This window comes from Lolium rigidum, chromosome 3, assembly GCF_022539505.1.
Source record: "Lolium rigidum isolate FL_2022 chromosome 3, APGP_CSIRO_Lrig_0.1, whole genome shotgun sequence".
Taxonomy (NCBI): domain Eukaryota; kingdom Viridiplantae; phylum Streptophyta; class Magnoliopsida; order Poales; family Poaceae; genus Lolium; species Lolium rigidum.
Window position 1 is genome coordinate 3,928,348 of NC_061510.1, and position 19,144 is coordinate 3,947,491.

At 44.6% G+C, this 19,144-nt stretch overlaps 1 protein-coding gene across 1 annotated transcript; it reads right to left on the minus strand.

The window, feature by feature from the left end:
* Positions 1–9,453: 9,453 nt before the first annotated feature.
* Positions 9,454–11,532, minus strand: LOC124704751 (protein HOTHEAD-like). The gene is made up of 4 exons (XM_047237011.1): positions 10,749–11,532; positions 10,262–10,674; positions 9,604–10,175; positions 9,454–9,499 (listed from the first exon to the last, which is right to left on the minus strand). The coding sequence occupies exons 1-4, from the start codon at positions 11,530–11,532 to the stop codon at positions 9,454–9,456; spliced, it is 1,815 nt and encodes a 604-aa protein (XP_047092967.1).
* Between the last annotated feature and the right edge of the window lie 7,612 nt (positions 11,533–19,144).

Sequence of the window (19,144 nt, forward strand, 5' to 3'; positions counted from 1 at the left end):
CATGTGCTTAGAAATCATATTTTAAACCAACCTTTTAGAATTTTAAATACCGGTTTTATTTTTTAGAATATACCAGACTACATGTAGCCCAACTCCAATTGTCTTCACAACCCTTAGACAAAAAGCCTCGTTGATTAGTAGGATTTTAGAAACACATAAATAAGAAAACGTGGGATTGAAATATCCTTCCCATTCCATTTAGGATAAAATTAAATGTGTGATTGATGAGATTTGTACTCCGTTTGTGGGATTGAGGCGTAGCTCCCTCAAACACACTAACCACCTAGACCATACTAGTTTGTAGCATACAACATGGAAGATACCACTCTTGAGCCAGAAATCCACTCTAGGACTAGATGCTCCCAACATAGAAAAAACATTTTAAAATGTCAAAAAAAATTGTGTATATCTAGATATTCTATGCACGCACATAAAATTTGATGGAAAAGGACATATTTTGAGACATGTGTAAAAAAGATGATTTTCAGTGTCACAAAATGACATTGATGAGGACTTTTTTTGTATTTTTGCCTAGACACTACATATATATGATATATCTTCCATCATAAAATGTTTCAGGACATGTAATAGACACATACATGTACATTTACAAGAAAAAACTTTTATTGAAAATGATTTTAACACTTCAAAATGTTTTTTCCATATTGGTACCATTGACTTTCGTCGATCAAAATGCCATGTCCCTCTTGAACCTTTATTTCTACATTAACTAGTAAAAATTAAGTTATTTCTTAATTACCAGTTTAGCTATTGAACCAATGATATGCATTGGTTTAAGAGTTTGGCACATGGCCCTAAATTTTGTCGGCTCTACCCTAGCTGGATATTGGAGTTCCTATAATATATAGTGTAGAGGATTCGTTGACATAAATTACTATGAGATTTAATCCTACAACTCAAACCATCGTGATAGAAAAATATATAAAGATATAAAATCTCTAATAAAATATATGAGAATATTGTAAATCAAAGGCGACCTAAATGGTTAAGCTTTGTCTCTAGACACATCAGTTTTTCTAGATGTATCAGAAGCCCGAACCCGCACATTCCAAATGAATGAACAATCAGGGTTGTTCTCACGTGTGTCACACCTGTTGAATTTGTATTGCTTGAAAAATGACAATAAAATATCCCCAGACTTCCAAATGGCATTTACTAGATGATCATATCGTTACATTTCAATATTTTTGTAGATGTTTGTCTTTATAAGATTATATTCCATCATCTTATACATTGGCTAGCTTGAGAACTTCAATCTGTTGCTTGAAAGAGGGTGAAAAAGTATCATCGAACTTCAAAATGGCTTTTACTAGTTGAAACAACCGTTAATTTTAGATAATTTTTTAAATTGTTTTCATCATATGATGTTAATCCATGATTCATCGTATGTTGGCCAGACCTGACAACGAGAGTGCACATGCATCACACCTATTGAAATTGTGTTGCTTGAAGGATGGCAATAAAATATCCTTGGAATTCAAAATTACTTTTACTCGATGGAACTATCATTACTTTTGGATGGTTTTCTAGATGTTTATCGTTATAAGATGATTATTTATCATATTTGGTATATGTTGGTTGGATCTGAACATTTTAGTTGTACCTTTTTCCCACATCTTAAATGTGTTTCTAGAAGAGGGTAATAAAGTATCGTCGGGCTTCAAAATGGTTGTTACTAGTTGGAACAACCATTATTTTTTATTGTTTCATAGATTCTTGTCATTATATGATGTTAATCCATGATCCGACGTTAGCCAGGTCAGAAAACGGAAGTTGCACGTGTGTAACGCCTCTTGCGATTGTGTTGCTTGGTAGATGACACTAAAATATCCTACGACTTTCAAATGACATTTACTACACAAACCAATGGTTTTACATGGTTTTGTAGATGTTTGTCTTTATAAGATGATAATACATCATCTCATATATGTTGGCTGGAGCACAAAGTTTGTTCAACTTCTTAAATGTTTTGCTTAAAAGAGGATAATAGAATATCATCGAACTTCAGAATGGCTTTTATTAGTTGGAGAACCGTTAGTTTTGGATATGTTTACAAATTGTTGTCATTATATGATGTTTAATCTTAAGTATGTTGGCCATACCCCAACAATGAAATTTGCATGTGTGCCACATCTCTTAAGATTGTGTTTCTTGAAAGATGACAATAATATATCCTTGGACTTCGAAATGGATTTATCTAGATGGACCTATCGTTATGTTTTGATAGTTTTCTAGATATTTGTCTTTATAAGACGATGATCCATCATTTGATATATTTCTGATGGATCCAACACGTAGTTGTACCACATTCTCCACTTCTTAAATGTGTGTTGCTCGGAAGAGGATGAAAATTATTGTCTGAAATTGTAATGGCTTTTACTAGTTGGAACAACCACTATTTTCGAATAGTATTGTATATTGTTGGTTTTACATGATGTTAATCCATGATCTGGTGTATTATATTTAAGTCATGTGAGACCCACTTCTTGATTGTGTTGTTTCGAAGATGATAATATGTATCCTCCAACTTATATAAAACGGCTTCTTCTCGTTCGATCATGCATTATTTTCTGTAGCTTTATGGACATTTATCATATACGTTGATAATCAGTGATCCGGTGTATGTTGGACATATCCGACAATGCTAGTTGCACTTGCACGCGGTTCTTAAATGTTTTGTTTTTGAAAAGGTATCCTCAAACTTCGAAATGGATTTCACTAGTTAGAAAAACCTTAGTATTCGGTGCTCTTGTAGATGTTTGTTGTCACATGATGATAATCCATGATCCATTAAATATTGTCGAATCCAATAACATTACTTACACGTGTGTCCACTTCTGGAATGTGTTGCGTGGAAGATGATAATTAATAAAATATCTTCAAACTTCAAAATGGGTTTTATTATATTTAGAATTTTTTGTACATGTTTAGCTTTCCAAGATGATAATCCATCATCTGATGTATGTTGGCCACATTGAATTGCACGTGTGATCCACTTTGAAATGGGATTTTGCTAGTTGGATCAACCATTAGTTTTGGATAGTTTTGTAGATGTTTTATCATCATACCATGATAATCCATAATTCATAGTATGTTCAGCAAATTCGATGACGATAGTTTCAGGTGTGATGCAAATCTTGAATGTGCTATTTGGAGCATGAAACCATTCATATTTCCACCTCAAAAATGATGGAAAATATGCAACTACACATAGGGTGTACCATGTACCCATAAATTTTGAAAGAAATATGTGTTCATTTGTGACAAACACAAAGAGATAAAATATGAGGATTGAAAATGAATTTTTAAGTGCATACTTAGGGACATGTTTTGGTTATCCTTTGGTACCACAAAATACAATGTATTTTTCAACAAGATTTTACACATGCTTAAAAATCATCTTTACATATACAAAAATATCTTTTTGGAACTTGTCTATACTGGCTTTATTTAGAAATGGCTTTTGCTAGTTGGACCAACCATTCTTTTTTGATAGTCTTGTAGATGTTCATCGTCATACGATGGTATTCCATGATCTAGAGTATGTTGGTCAAATCTGACTATTTGGAGCACAAAATCTTGATATTTCCACCTCAAAAAATTACGGAAAAATATACAACAACATATAGGGTGTACCATGTACTTATAAATTTTGAAAGAATTATGTGTTCATTTGTAACCAACACAAAGAGACAAAATGTGAAGATAAAAATGATCTTTTTAAGTGCATACTAGACACATTTTTTATCCTTTGGTATCACAAAATATGTATACAATTTATTTTTCAACAAGAGTTTACACATGCTTAAAAATCATATTTACCGATGTAAAAAAACAGATATTTTTTCGAACTTTTATATGCTGGTTTTATTTTTCTAGAAAATACCGGGCTACATGTATGATGTATCCAACTCCATATGTCCACGCTTTACCCTTAGCTACAGAGTCGTGCGATTTTGGCGTAACTCTATCCGAACACACTAACCACCTAACATGCACTTGTTTGTTGCATATAACATGGAAGATATCCCTTTTGGTCCTTTAATCCTATATTATACTAGTAAAGGTTCTCTTATTTCTTAATTATGAGTTCAGATACATTGAACTGATAGGACCCAATTTTAGAGTTCGACACATATGTCCTGAATTTTGCATCTCGGACACTGAATGAATATTAGATTATCTATAAGATGTAGTGGAGATGTTTCTTAAGAAAAGTTACTACTATCTCCGATCCATAACAAGTGGATTGGATGGAGTATGAGATTTTATCCTCTAAATCAAAGAATCCGATAGAAAAAATCGCAAGGATTGGAATTCTCTTGAATTTCTATAAGAATATTTTAAAATCAAAGACGCCCTAAATGGTTAACCTCTAGGGTCCCTGGACACATCAATTTCCCCAGATGTGTCCGAACCCGTCTGCACATTCCACACGAACGAACAATCACTGTGGCAGACACCGAGACGGTAGTAAACTGAAGTGGCTATGGTATAGTGCAGACACGGAGGCTGTAGTGACTAGTGCATAGTTGCGTCCGGTGCCTGTGGCACGCGTAGGGCTGGACGGGCAGGGACAAGCGCGCGATCGGCACGACGTGCTATCGATGTGTGGCGTGCGCCGCCGCCGCATGGAGGCGGCATGGGGAGACAGCGAGGACGCGAGCCGGTTGGCTGTTGGTTGATCGCCGGCGAGATGGGGGATTTATTTCGGTCGTGCGGATCTCGTCCGTTCTCCTTCGTTTCAGGACCAGTTTCGGGTGTTTGGTGGGGGCGGGGGTCGATCGCCAGGCCGCCGGGACGTGAGTACGTGACGATGATGGGATATTGCCGGTGTATGACCAGGAGTTTGACAGGGACTGGTCGACGGCGGCGAAGAGACGACCTGAGCCGCCGTGTCAGCGTCACTCTCGCTCCGGCCGTCAGGTAGCGTCAGAGCGGCTGCTTCCATTCGGAAGCCGCCTGCCTGCGCTAAGCCTGCGCTCACCCTGAGTTTTGACCACAGTAATCAAAAGTGCCGAGGCAAGAAAGTCCCACTGCTTTGATTCTACGTCCGAATGTTGATTTCACTTCTTTTTCCAACCGGCGTTGGACAAGTTCGTTCCACCTCCGCCGTTTCACCTTTGCTACAGGAAGGTCAACATGATTCTTTCCCTTTCCGCCCTACGTTGAGCAAATTGTCTCAGGTCAGACAGCTACACCCTACACATGTTCAGCAGCATGTGCACCTAGTAACAGTAGAATGTGTAACTTAGCATTTCCATCTTTTGTGTACAAATAAGATTTTCATACTCTAAAACTTGATCAACTTCAAAGGGATTTTTCTTATCACACAATCGAACATTGCAAATCCGAAAGTCAAATACCAAGACTCCGCCTCGTCCTAGCACAGTACAATCTTTGATTCTTTTCTAGACCCTGTTTTGATCGATGACCTGAAGCTTTGACCAACAATTGCGCAGCTAATTTTCTGTTTACAAGATATCCATAGTTGAAAATATTAGTAAGTACTTTCACATAACAATATAATGTTCCCCACAAAAAGGAATGCAAATCTAATGCCATCAAGTTTATGTTATATAATTAGTATATTAATTATGTAGTTAGTTATCGAAGACCTGACACAGAAAGTCTGCAAAACCTATCCGCTCATATCGGCAAATAAGGGAGCTGCTGACTGAAGGGCTCCGCTACTAGTCGCGTTTTTATGTGTGCCATTTTTCTTTTGCTTGTACTATTTAGGTTTACATTTTCGATTTCTTTTCTTAAAATTTATTAGTTCCTCCAGTCTCTTTTAATTGACTCAAATTTTGTACAACTTTTTTGAGTCAATTAAAAAGGACGGGAGGGAGTAACTTATTTCCTGATGGTATGTTTTTTTTTTGTTTTTTTCCTAATTTTATTTTTCCACTATTTTCATTTTAATACATAAAGCAATTTAAAGATACATAAACCATTAATTTTGATTTGTATGAACATTTTTATTATATATAGAAATACCGTTCTATAACACATGAATTTTTTTGTGATATGTGTGAACACTTTTTTATGTGAAAATTTATTTAGATGTATGTGAACATTTATGTTTTTACAACACATACTTTTTTATTTCTAAACATGCTGCAAAAAGGTAAATAGAATTTCCTAGATTTATGAAAAATCTATACATGTTATAAATCATATATAAAATCCATCAGGCGGATCATGCTCTATTTGCTAAACGTGAAAACTTTCTGGTGAAAATAGAACCTTAGAACAGGCCGGAACCATAAACAGGCCATGCCCCAGGATAGCCCATGTATGTGGGCTTTAAGCAACATATTTACCCCGTATCGTATGTTCCTCAAAAATGTACCCCCTCTGTTCTATATTAGTTATGCATGATTTAGTATAAAGTTGTACAAAACCAATGACAACTAATATGAAATGGAGGGACTATGCATCGCTTGAAAGATTCTTATCGTAGAATCGCTCAGGTAGCTGGGCAAAAAAAAATCAATGGGTGTTACTCTAATTTTGTTGGCTCAACTTTGTTTGTATATAGTTTGATTTGTTCCATTCTCTCTCTCTCTCTCTCTCTCTCTCTCTCTCTCTCTCTCTCTCTCTCTCTCTCTTCATGAAATTTGATGTTTCTTTTTCATTTTTCCTGTGGTACGTTTTCACACATTTTTACTTGTTTGTTTCTCTCTACCATCTTTCCTTATTAAACCATGTTTTACATATTTTCCATGATTTTTTTGTTCCATCTGGTTTGAATTGTTTTCTTATTGTGTGGTTATGTTCCACGAGCACTATTTTTCATATATATAGTTATGATTTGTTTCACTAGTGCTAACTTTTGTTGCAAATACTCCATTTTTCTCCAGTTAGTAGTCCTAAGTTGTTTCTCATGTGTTCAACTTTTGGGTTTGCATGATCTACTTATATTGGTGCTAATGGTTTGTTCCAGACAGTCCAATTTTTTTTGTTCTGATAGAAGTCGTGATTCGTTTCTCGCGTGTCTATTTTTTTCTACATGATCTATTTTTGATCCTCTTGTACCGTGTTTTATTTCATGTGCTCTTGAATTTCCTTTAACTTTATCCATATTCTAGTTGCACATGTAGTCGTACTTTGTTCCATGGATGCCACTATTTTATTCCACTCAGACTAGTTCCCTTTGAACTCATGATTTGTCCTACGGTCACTAATATTTTTCAGCGTATTTGATTGTTTTGTTTGCATGTAGAGATGATTTGCTCCTTGAACTCTATAATTTTTTACCAAGTTGTAGTGTGAATTTGTTTTATTTACATCAATTTGTTGTTCCCTATGTAGAAGAATTTTGTTCGTCAGATGCTGCATTTCTTGTTCCACTTACAGTTGTTACGAACTGATCACATGAAGCAAAGGCGGACCCATGAATTTATCGAAGCCTGGGCACGCTGCAAGGCTATTAATTTTTTTTCTCAAGATAAAAATAAGCGTTATACGAAGGAAATAGTGATTTCACGATATTTTTAATGCGAAAACACGAATATGGTGATATGTATAAGTGGATTGTCTAGCCCTTTCCATTAATTTGGATTTTTGGTTGCATTGGCTAGTACAAGAAGCTTGAAAAAATACAATAGTTATTTCACAATAGTTTTAGTGCGGCTGGGCAAGGGTCTGGTGACATTCAGCATGGTGGGATGCACTTGAATTCGACAACGATTTGCCAAGGTCGAATGGAAACGATGACGGGTGTTTTTCTTTGAAGTGGTGCCGGACTCCTAAAAATACTCCTCCGCGGCCAAGTTTATTCCTCTGACTCCTAATTTTTTTTTCTCCTATAACCGGGGTTTTTTTTTTACTTTGGTTAGGTGTGTCTCTTACAGATATTTACTCCTCTAACCATTTTTGTGCTTGGTTAGAGATGCCCTTACCGGAGCAGTCAGAGTCAGCATCTCACCAATTCAGGATCGATCGAGCGCTCTATTGCATAGTGCAGTTTCATGTCGCTGATGGCCTACAAGCTCTGGCCTGGGCTGATCGCTATGTGCTACTGGTTTGCTGCCTTAATGGGTTAGTACAGTGTTGCTCATCACAACAAAACAAGGCCATCTCAGAAAAAGAAGGAAACATCCATGCGACTTGTGCCCAACCACTGGGGCCAGTCTCCTTCTTGGGCAGCTACTGCACCTAAGGCGTGCGCAGACCAAGCCCGGGCACGTGCCCGGGGCACAGGGACGCTGCGTCCGCCAGTGACATGAAGTGCTGATTTATTTAGTCCCATGCAGCTAATCCAAGGAGATTTTGACGTGTTTATATAGCCCGTTACACCCCAGAAAGTACATAGGCGTGTTTGGAGAAAATGAATGATAAAATGGGACAGCTTGTTGGATAGGTCGTTGTGTAATTTGGCTAGGCCTTGTGGACTGTATGTTCGGGCGGCTGGCAGGAGGACCCTAAATTGTGTTCTCTCTTTTCGACATAACCACAAAGCTACAACAGGCTTTTGTCGGTGCAATTGCATCTGCGTTGAAGACAATGTTAGAGTAGTACTTATAACTCGAAAAAAAAAATCTTTAGGCCTCGAGAACTCTAGGGAGCTTTGTTTCTGAAAATTTTGAAAAACAACTCAGAAATTCTGAAAAACAAGCACCTATACTTGTCTAGCATGTGCACCAAAATTCGTCAACAATAGTTTCTCATGTGCAGTCCACCGTACAAAATGTCAAGAGCAAAATCAGGTTTCTTTTGACCTTTTTGGGAACCACAATTTTGATTTTCTTTCAAAAGCCCGAGATTCAATAACACTATAGGACACTCTAGGTGTGTAGTAACAATCGCGAAAAAGTATGAAAGTTGCATATCAAGAAATTTCTCTTTTTTCTTCAATAGTTTTTACCTTTTGGTTGCCAAAATATGATGGTAGAACCCATGAAGGTGCCGTAGCACTAGATATTTTTTTGCGGACATGGACGTGGAGGTGGAGCATGTGAGATTCTAGTCTGAATTGCACATTTCAAAATCTTCTACTGCCTCTGTCCATAAAAGGATATCGAAAGATTATCTAAATTCAAATGCATCTAGATAATTTTTAGTGTATATACATACATCTTAACTAGAACAACCTTTGACATCTTTTTATGGACGGATGGAGCAGGTTTTGGAGGATGCCTTTGTCCTTTTCCGGAACATCAGTGGTCGGTGCAAGTTAGTTTATCTCTCACTTGCATTTTTATCTCAGCAAACGTCGGACTTGAAAAGCCACCTACAGACGCTTTACGCCCATACATGTGTAACAATGTGCTTGTGACCACAGCCGACAAAACAACTCTCTAGCTAGAGGAAGAAGCGCAATTGCACAACCAGAGCCAACCAACGGCTCGAAGAAAGTATGCACGTTTGAAGCCTAATTGACCGTGGATGGATGAACGAATGAATGTTCGATTGTTCGGTGTCTCGTCATTTCCCTGTCAACGCCTCCGTCTGAATTTTTAGGCCCATGTATCTGTTCGATCAAATTTCAGCGAAACAGAGAGAGGCAGATGATCAACGAATTCCGTCAGAGGCTCAGAGCAAAATGCAGAAGTGTTCAGGCAGAAAGATGTTTACCTGCCGAGCATCATGACGGTGGCCTGCGGGTTGGTGCCGGGGGAGTACTTGAAGGTGGAGCTGTCGACGACGCGGAGCCCCTCGACGCCGATGACCCGGTAGTCCTGGTCGACGACGGGCCCGACGTGGCAGCCGCCGTGGTAGTGCCAGATGGTCATCACCGTGTCCCTGCAGTACTGCTGCAGCGGCCTGGTGTCCCTGGGGTGCCGCGGCAGCAGGTTGAGGAAGTTGGCGAGCTTGGCGCGGTCGAAGGCGGCGTCCATGGCGGTGGCGTTGGCGTAGGTGAACCGGGAGAATGCCCGCGACCGCACCACCCGCTCGATGGTCTCGATCCCGCGCACGCACCGCTCCACGTCCTTGGGGTCCTTGAAGTAGTTGAACGTCACCGCCGGGTTGGCGCGCGGGTCCGTCGACCGCAGCTCGATGTGCCCCGTCGAGAGCGGGCCCAGGATCTTCTCCAGGATGAAGCCGCCCCGGAACGCTCTCCTGTCCAGCGCACGCATCGCGTCCGCCGCCCGCCGCATCGCCTCCGGCGTCCTCTCGCTCGGCGGCAGCGTCCCCAGCTGCCCCGTCTGCAGGTCACCCTTGGTGTCATGCCATTGCCACGTTTGAAGTTTCGAGAAGGTGTCAGACTGTGAGCACGTGCCACGGTGCGTACCATGGGGGAGAACATGCCGAAGCTGTGCGAGCGGCGGCGGACGCCGCGGGCGTGGAGGGGGATGCCGAACTGTGAGCCGCTGACGCCCTCGATGAAGCTGCCGAAGCGGGTGACGCCGACGATCTGGACGAGGGAGAGCGTGACGGGGACGGGCGACGGGACGAACACCGAGTTCATGGGGTTGTCGGCGACGCCCTGCCCGACCATCGGGTGGTCCATGACGGTGCGGATGCCGTGCTTCTCCAGCTGGCCCCGCGGGCCGACGCCGCTCAGCATCAGCAGCTGCGGGCTCCCCAGCGTCCCCGCCGCCAGGATCACCTCGCTCTTCCCGCCGCCCCGCAGGTACACGCGGTGCTGCACCCCCATCGGGTCCGTGAACACCACCCCGTACGCCACCGGCTTCGCCGAACCCTCTGCACGCACACATTTCCATTTCAGTACGTGCATGGCAAGTACTGGAGCGACCACGCGCACGCACTATACGTACCTCTGTGGCGGAAGAGGATCTGTGACACGGTGGCGTGGAGGAACACGGTGAGGCGCCTGGGGTTGGCGGTGCGGAGGAAGTCGGCGGCGGTGTGGCGGCGGCCGGTGCTGTCGAAGATGGTGCCGCCGATCTTGGTGCCAGGGACGTGGTCGAACGTGTACCCATTGTCCGGGGTCACGCCGGCCTGGAGGAGCCCTTCCCGGAGCGCGCACTGCCACTTGGGCACGTCGGGGCGGAACACCAGCTCCTTCTCCACCCACCGGTACGACGCGTTCACCAACCGCGCGTCCCACCCGGCGGCGCGCACGTACTCGCCGCTGGCGCGCGTGTAGAACCCGGCGTTGAGGCAGCTCCCGCCGCCGAGCACCCGCGCCCTGGCGTTCACCACGCCGTCCTCGGACACGAACCGCTGCGCGGGGGAGCGCGGCGACGTGTCCGCCAGCGCGTCCGCGAAGTGGTACTCGCTGGAAACGTTGCGGTTGCCGTACGGGTAGCCGCCGCGCTCCAGGAGGAGCACGCGCGAGTGCTCCGACAGCGTCGCCGCCAGCGGGCACCCCGCCGTGCCGCCGCCGACGACGATGTAGTTGAAGTGGGACACCAGGGGCGCGTCCCGCGCGTGGCGCACGAACCGGAAGTTGTACCTCTGCTGCCTCTGGGCTTCCTCCTCGCCTCCTTTGTCTTCTCCCTGCTGCGCGGCGCCGGGTCTGAGGCAGAGTGAGACGAGAAGTGTTGCTGCCACGGCCAGTACTGCCACTGGTGAGCCACGATGGCAAGGCGCCGCCATGGATTTTGTCAGAGTAATCTTCGCCGCCGTTTGCTGGCAACGTGTCGGATTTGTTTATATAGATTGGGACTGTGATTCGATTAGATAAAAGTTAGCTGCCAATTAGGGGCGCTGATATGTGCTGATTCCTAGTGCAAAGATGAGCCCCGAGGGATCCGGCCGGGTGGTGATAGAAAGAACAGCGGCGTCCTCGACAGACTTTGCATGCGGGCTAAAGTAATTGGATCTTTTAAATTGATTGACACTTATAAGTTATACGGCCTATTTTTTTTCAGAAAGTCAAACAAAGTAAAGTTTGACCAAATTTTTAGAAAAAATATGAACAATATAATATTTTGTAGATACCATATGAAAATATATTTCATTATCTATCTAATGATATTGATTTTGTACTTTTCATGTTAATGATTTTTAATAAAAACTTAGTCAAACTTAATATAGTTTGACTTTCTGAAAGGCCTTAAGCCTTGGGACAGAGGTAGTAATAATATAATATCATTACTACGATTAGTCATTGTGATCAGATGTAGAAGACGAGCTCTAAACACAGGGTTGATTAAGTGAGTAGGCAATAACCAATGGTGGGTCGATCTACACTTGTGAGGACAAGTGCCCTAGAGCAGGTCTTTGCCAAGTGTCTCCCACGGGTCAGGGAAAACACGGCAAAGACTGCAAATGGACCCATGGCTAGATCTTTGCCGAAGGTTGAGCCTTTTGGACTCCATCCACTGCGGTCCGGAGGGATGTGGTTTTTATTTAGCAATAGATTTTTGGTTGGCTCTAAGCATAGGCAACTTTTGTCGTGTGCCCCGGTGTTTGGCTCTCAGCAAACACAAGGACACAAGGCAAACGACCAATTTTTTGTAGTGTCATAAGTGCTGGAGATAGTATCAATTTGATTGATGAGAACACTAGCTTGTTGCAGAACTCGCAAATCAGATCAAAATTTCTTGCATCCTAATGCAGATACAGTTTTAGTTGTTCCTTTGCGAGCAAACCGGGAAGAAGACGTATTAGCATGAAACTTATAAAGGACTATAATATAATTTCTTAAATCGTCATACAGTTATGTAATGATTCAGAAATAGCATGTTGCTCTACACGAAGGGCTAGTATTGGAGTATCCCCCTCCAATCATCACGATGTTGAAGTTTCGTGAAATCCAATAATAACAAACATGGGGGTTTGCGGGATTCCAAGTTAAATACCGAAGAAGGGAAACCCCATGAGGAATTCCATAAATCAATAAATTGTAACTCGTGGTATGTTGAAAATAAGTGAGACATTAATATAATAAAAACTTATGTTTCCTTTGTTGTATTAATATTAATTTTTAATATATTGTCATTTTCAATTTTATGCACAACTTTGTAATTGAGAAACTAGTGGGAGCACATGTATACATCATGTGATCCAAAGCGCATTTCTGCGAGCATATAAAATAATAAAATGTATGCATGCAAAAGTAGTAGAACCCACAGGAGTACCACGAGCCATGTTAGTTTAATAATATGTATAGCGCATTAAAACATGCTCCGTTACTTGCAAGCCACATTTTACCATATACATATACAAAATGATCGTGACAACATTCAGATTAAAACTCGAGAGGTTTCTACAGATTTACTTACTTAGTCGTATGGTAGAAACACCCATTATGATATTTTTTAGGATGTATGCTTTAACATGTACCAATATATTTATAATATTAAAATAAAGAAGAACAGTAGTACAAAAATATACATCTAGGCCATATATTCATCAATTGTAAAATATTAATTTAAGTAGGTGTTTTTGTTTTTTATTGTATTTTCACACTTACTGTGGTTCTGATTTGTTGTGGGAGATGTCTCCAAAAGAGAAAAAAAATAGCATAATTGTGGAACTCATATTTTTTTAATGGTATAGGATGTAACTATGTAACAAAGAATGCAATAGTAATATGTGACAAGATTGTGGGTTGGTTAACAATGCTAACTAAGTAATGTACACCATATAATCATTAATACCGTAATAGGCGAAAGACTACAACAGTATAAAATGTTAGTATAATTATATTTAGTTCAATTACCTAGAGTCAGCATTGTAAGAGTTTAGGAACCACACATTGTGGTGTCTTGTATTGATCTATATATAGGGGGAATACAAGACAGAGTCCTTGTCACATACGACACGGACACATACAGGATTACACATATACAACCGTATCTCTATACAAATACATATACGGTTCATATTCTAACACCCTCCCTCAGTCGAAAATGGGCGTCCTACGAATGTTGAGACTGTCCCGAAAATCCAAAAAGAGAGGAGATGGTAATCCTTTAGTGAAAATGTCCGCAAACTGTGAAGAACTCGGCACATGAAGTACCCTAACATCGCCTGTGGTGACTCGATCCCGTACGAAATGAAGATCAATCTCCACATGCTTGGTGCGCTGATGGTGCACTGGATTCTGTGTCATGTAGACTGAACTGACATTATCACAAAACACAATAGTTGCACCCGAGACTGGCCGATGAAGCTCCTGCAGAAGCTGGCGAAGCCAACAAGTCTCAGCCACCACATTTGCAACCGCCCGGTATTCAGCCTCAGCACTAGAACGGGACACCGTGTGTTGACGCTTGGCAGACCATGACACAAGATTGGAACCAAGGAACACGCAGTAGCCAGAGGTAGATCGTCGAGTGTCGGGACATCCTGCCCAATCAGCATCTGAATAGGCCGTCAGTTTACTTGAGCTCCGACGAAACAAGGTCAGTCCATAGTCTGTGGTGCCGCGAATGTAGCGCAGAACACGCTTGACAAGGAGCAAGTGATTTGCTCGAGGATCATGCATGTGTAAACAGATTTGCTGCACCGCATAGGAGATGTCTGGTCGGGTGAACGTCAAGTATTGGAGACCTCCTGCAAGACTCCGATACTCTGTAGGATCTGCCACTGGCTCACTGGATTTGGCTGATAACTTAGAGGCGGTATCAACAGGTGTGGTGATGGACTTGCACTGTGACATGCCAGCACGCTCAAGAAGCTCTAACGCATACTTCTCTTGGGAGAGAAACAGACAATCCTTACTGCGCTTGACGGAGACGCCGAGGAAGTAGTGAAGGTCTCCCATATCTGTCATACGGAACTCTGACCGAAGCGAGGCAATTAAGCTAGCCAGCAGAGCTGAGGAGGAGGCCGTCAGTACTATGTCGTCCACATAGAGCAAAAGATATGCTGTGTCTGGTCCACGCCGATAGATGAACAAGCTACTGTCGGACTTGGAGCCAATGAACCCAAGAGATGTGATGTAGGTGGCAAACCGCTGAAACCATGCCCGAGGTGCTTGCTTTAATCCGTATAAGGACTTGTTGAGACGACATACTTTGTCAGGAAAGTTGGGATCAACAAACCCTGACGGCTGACGAGCATATACTGTTTCCACTAGAGTGCCATTGAGAAAAGCGTTCTTGACATCGAGCTGATGTATGGGCCAGTTGCTAGACAGAGCAATAGACAACACTGTCCGGATGGTGGCTGGTTTCACAACAGGGCTGAAAGTTTCATCGAAGTCAATCCCTTCACGTTGGGTGAATCCTCGCAGAACCCAACGAGCTTTGTATCGATCCAAGGAACCATCAGACTTGAGCTTGTGACGATAGATCCACTTGCCGGTGACAATGTTTGCATTGCGAGGAGGATCAACAAGCTCCCAAGTATTGTTGGAGAGCAGAGCACCGTACTCATCAGTCATAGCTGAGCACCAGTTAGGGTCCTTGAGTGCACCACGATATGTCTTCGGAATGGGAGATAAACCTTCGACGTGAAGATCAAAAATCTTCTTGGGCTGCACAACCCCTGACTTGGCGCGAGTGACCATGGTATGAGAGGGCGGTGGCGGTGGTGCACGCGGTCGTCGAACCGGTGCAGGTGCAGCAGGCTCGGGCGGCGAGACTGCATAGGAGGGCTCTGCCGCGGCAGAGAGACGAGGCGCGGCAGGCTGCCGGGCAGGCTCATCTGCCGCGACAGAGAGACCAGGCGCGACAGGCTGCCGGGCCGCAGACGACCGATCCGTCACAGGGGGCGCCGCAGGAGGCACGGCTGGAGCGACCGCGGCAGGCACGGTGTACGGTGTCGGCACCATCGTTTGCTCAGGGACCTGCAAAAACTCATAGGTATGCAAGGAAGGAGTGGACGATGGAGAGGACACAGTGTTGGCGAAGGGAAAGTTCGTCTCATCGAAAACAACGTGACGAGATATGATGATCTTCTGGGTAGACCTATCGAGGCAGCGATAGCCTAGATGATGGGACGGATATCCGAGAAACACACAGGGCACGGAGCGGGGAGCAAGTTTGTGCGGTGCAACAGCCGAGGTGTTGGGGTAACATAGACATCCGAAAACCCTAAGACCAGCATAGGAGGGGTCCTTGCCAAGAAGGGCGCGAAAGGGGACGCGCCCCGCAATGGCTTTGGATGGAAGCCGATTATGAAGAAGAACGGCTGTATGAAGGGCTTCGACCCAGAAACGAGGTGGCATGCTAGCTTGTAGTAGGAGAGTGCGTGTGATGTCGTTAAGAGTGCGAATAATCCTTTCTGCTTTACCGTTTTGTTGAGATGTATATGGACATGAAAAGCGGAGTGCTATTCCATGGTTGTTGGCAAACGTGTGAAGGAGAGAATTATCGAATTCACGACCATTGTCGCATTGAATAGCTTGCAGGCGTGCTTGAAACTGGGTATGAGCTAAAGCATGCAGGGACGCTAAGTGAGAGAAAACTTCAGACTTTGCTCGTAGAGGATAGACCCAGGCATACTGAGTGAAATCATCAAGACAAACAAGGTAGTACTTAAACCCAGAAATACTCTCAACAGGAGACGTCCACAAATCACAGTGTATTATTTGAAAAGGGGCGACAGTTACACGATTGGTGGAGTAAAAAGGAAGACGAACATGACGACCTAACTGACAGGCATTGCACAAGCTAGTCTTATCTTTATTCTTTTCCCTAGGTATAACTGAAGAGCGAACTAAGGAGTCCATGACAGGCCGGCCTGGATGTCCGAGTCGACGGTGCCATAGCGCAGAATCGGCAACGAGGAAGGCAGTGGGTGGACCGGTGGAAGAAGCTTGGACCGGGTAGAGAGCTCCGAAGCTATTGCATCTGAGAATCTCGGTCCTGGTACGCAGATCCTTCACAGAAAAACCAATAGGGTCAAATTCAACAGAGACACGATTATCAGTAGTGAATTGACGCACTGACAGAAGGTTTTTGACAATGTGAGGAGCTACTAAGACATTGCGAAGGTAAAGTGGGCGAGTGGAGGAGGAAAGGGGACGTGCGTGGCCGGTAGCAGTGATCGGAAGAGAGGAACCATTACCGACAATAACCGCACGAGAGGAAGGTGAAGGGGGAGACACGGATGTGAGCATACCAGGGTCGGACGCGAAGTGGGAGGATGCGCCAGTATCCATTACCCATTCACGAGGAGGAGCTTGCAGTCCCATAGTCTGGAACTGATTGAGCAGAGCCTGCTGGTCCCAGGAGCCCGTCGATGGTGCCGGAGATGGAGGGGCAGCGATGGGAGCGGTGTTGCCGTAGCCGTGGGGCAATGGTGGAGTGCCATAGCCGTAGGAGGGAATCGCACCATATGGGCTGTGCGCGTAGTAGGCATGAGAGGGCGGCGTGGGGCGGGGCACGTAGTGCTGCCGACCAAGCAAGCCGGCCTGGCCGTAGGGCCACATCTGGAAGGCGCCGTTCCAGGGAAGCTGCATTGGCGTCCAAGATGGGGTGGCTGGGGTCGGAGCCGTAGCGGGCGCGCCCTCTTTATCCTGCTTCTCCTTGTCCTGTTTCTTTTTCTTCTTCTTTCCCTTGCCGTCACCCTTGCCAGGATTAGGGTTTGGGTTGGGCGTGGTGGAGTAGAGAGCCGTGTCACCAGAGCGGGATCGACGGTTCTTCTTCTTCATGTCCTGAAGCTCAAGGAGAGACCGACATTTGTCGAAGTTCATCCCGGGCATGAGGGAGATGAGATCGGCGGCCGAGTCATATTGCTCGGGGAGGCCGTTGAGGCACTGGATGACAAGCTTGGCGTCGTCGACCGGAGCGCCAAGATCAGTAAGGCCATCAGAAAGGCTCTTAACCTTGGTCAAGTAGTCCTTCATCGTCAGCTCGCCCATGTCGAGCCCGTTGAGCTCGGTGGAGAGATGAAGCTGGCGGTTGATCTTGTGATCGGTGAAGAGGCTGTTGATGCTGGTCCAAAGCTCGACGGCTATGGGATCATCGCCGGGTTTCATGACTGCGTCGAGGAGGCCAAGGGAGACGGACCCATAGAGCCACGAGACGACCGTGGCGTCGAGGAGAGTCCACTCCGGCGTCGGATCGGACGGAGCAGCCGCGTCGATGTGATCCAGCAGGGCGTACTTGCGAAGGGCGGCGCGGAAGAACGTGCGCCATTGGCGGTGAACGCCGGTGTCGAGGGCGAGCTCGACGGGAACGTGGCCCTTGATGGAGGAGAGGCCGACGGCTTGGGCGTGCAAGGAGGAGATGGAGAAGAGTCCCGCGCTGGAGTTTGCGGGGTTGGCGAGGGCAAGCTTGCTGGTTGCCTCGCGTTCCTGCTTCTCCTTGAGCTCCCTCGCAGCGCGATCACTGTCGTCGCCCATGGCTGCCAAGAAGGGATCTAGGGTTTAGGAGGTGGGTGGTTCGCAGAGGTGGCGGCGGAAGAGGAGGGCGACGCGGTCCGGGTTAGGGTTTTGCGTCTGATACCATGTAAGAGTTTAGGAACCACACATTGTGGTGTCTTGTATTGATCTATATATAGGGGGAATACAAGACAGAGTCCTTGTCACATACGACACGGACACATACAGGATTACACATATACAACCGTATCTCTATACAAATACATATACGGTTCATATTCTAACAAGCATGATATTCAATGAGTATGTCTTTCTTATCAATACATCGTATACCATTGGGTTATGTACTAAGGGTCTATCGTCTAGGAGTAGGCTCTTCGGAATCAGTGAGTTAGTATTTCAATAATTATATTTAGTTGTTGCCGGTCCTCAGTCCTAACGCAAAGTCGTGGTCGTATTTCGTGGCGTTGTGGGGATACGCACTGCATGCGCCGCCACGAGCAGTGGGATGCCCGTAGCGGTAGAAGATGCATCGGGAGAAGAGCGTCATCGAGCATGGCGGACGCTACGCCTAGCCCATGAAGTCTATTTTTTTTTGAAATATCCAGTTTCCTGGTTTTCATTGATTAGCAGGGGGAAAACTTTACAAATGACTCACCGATGTGTCAAAGAACTCATCGATAGAGTCAGGGATAAAGGAAGAAAAAGAACAGAAAAGGGAAAGGGAAAGTACTCCAAGCCGAGGCAGATCAGGGCGGTTCGAACAGGAGCTTCCTGAGGGCCTTAGCGTTAGCGAAGCTCCATTCTCGCGCCTCATCACGAATGTGAGAGATGATCAGCTGTAGAGACGCCGACTTTTGACGAAAGATCCTAGCGTTGCGCTCCCTCCAGATGTTCCAGCAAACCAGAGTGAATAGCGAGCTCGTCCCTCTTCTGTGCACGTTTGGCGTTTGTTGGATCATGAGCTGCCAAATTTCCCAGAGGACG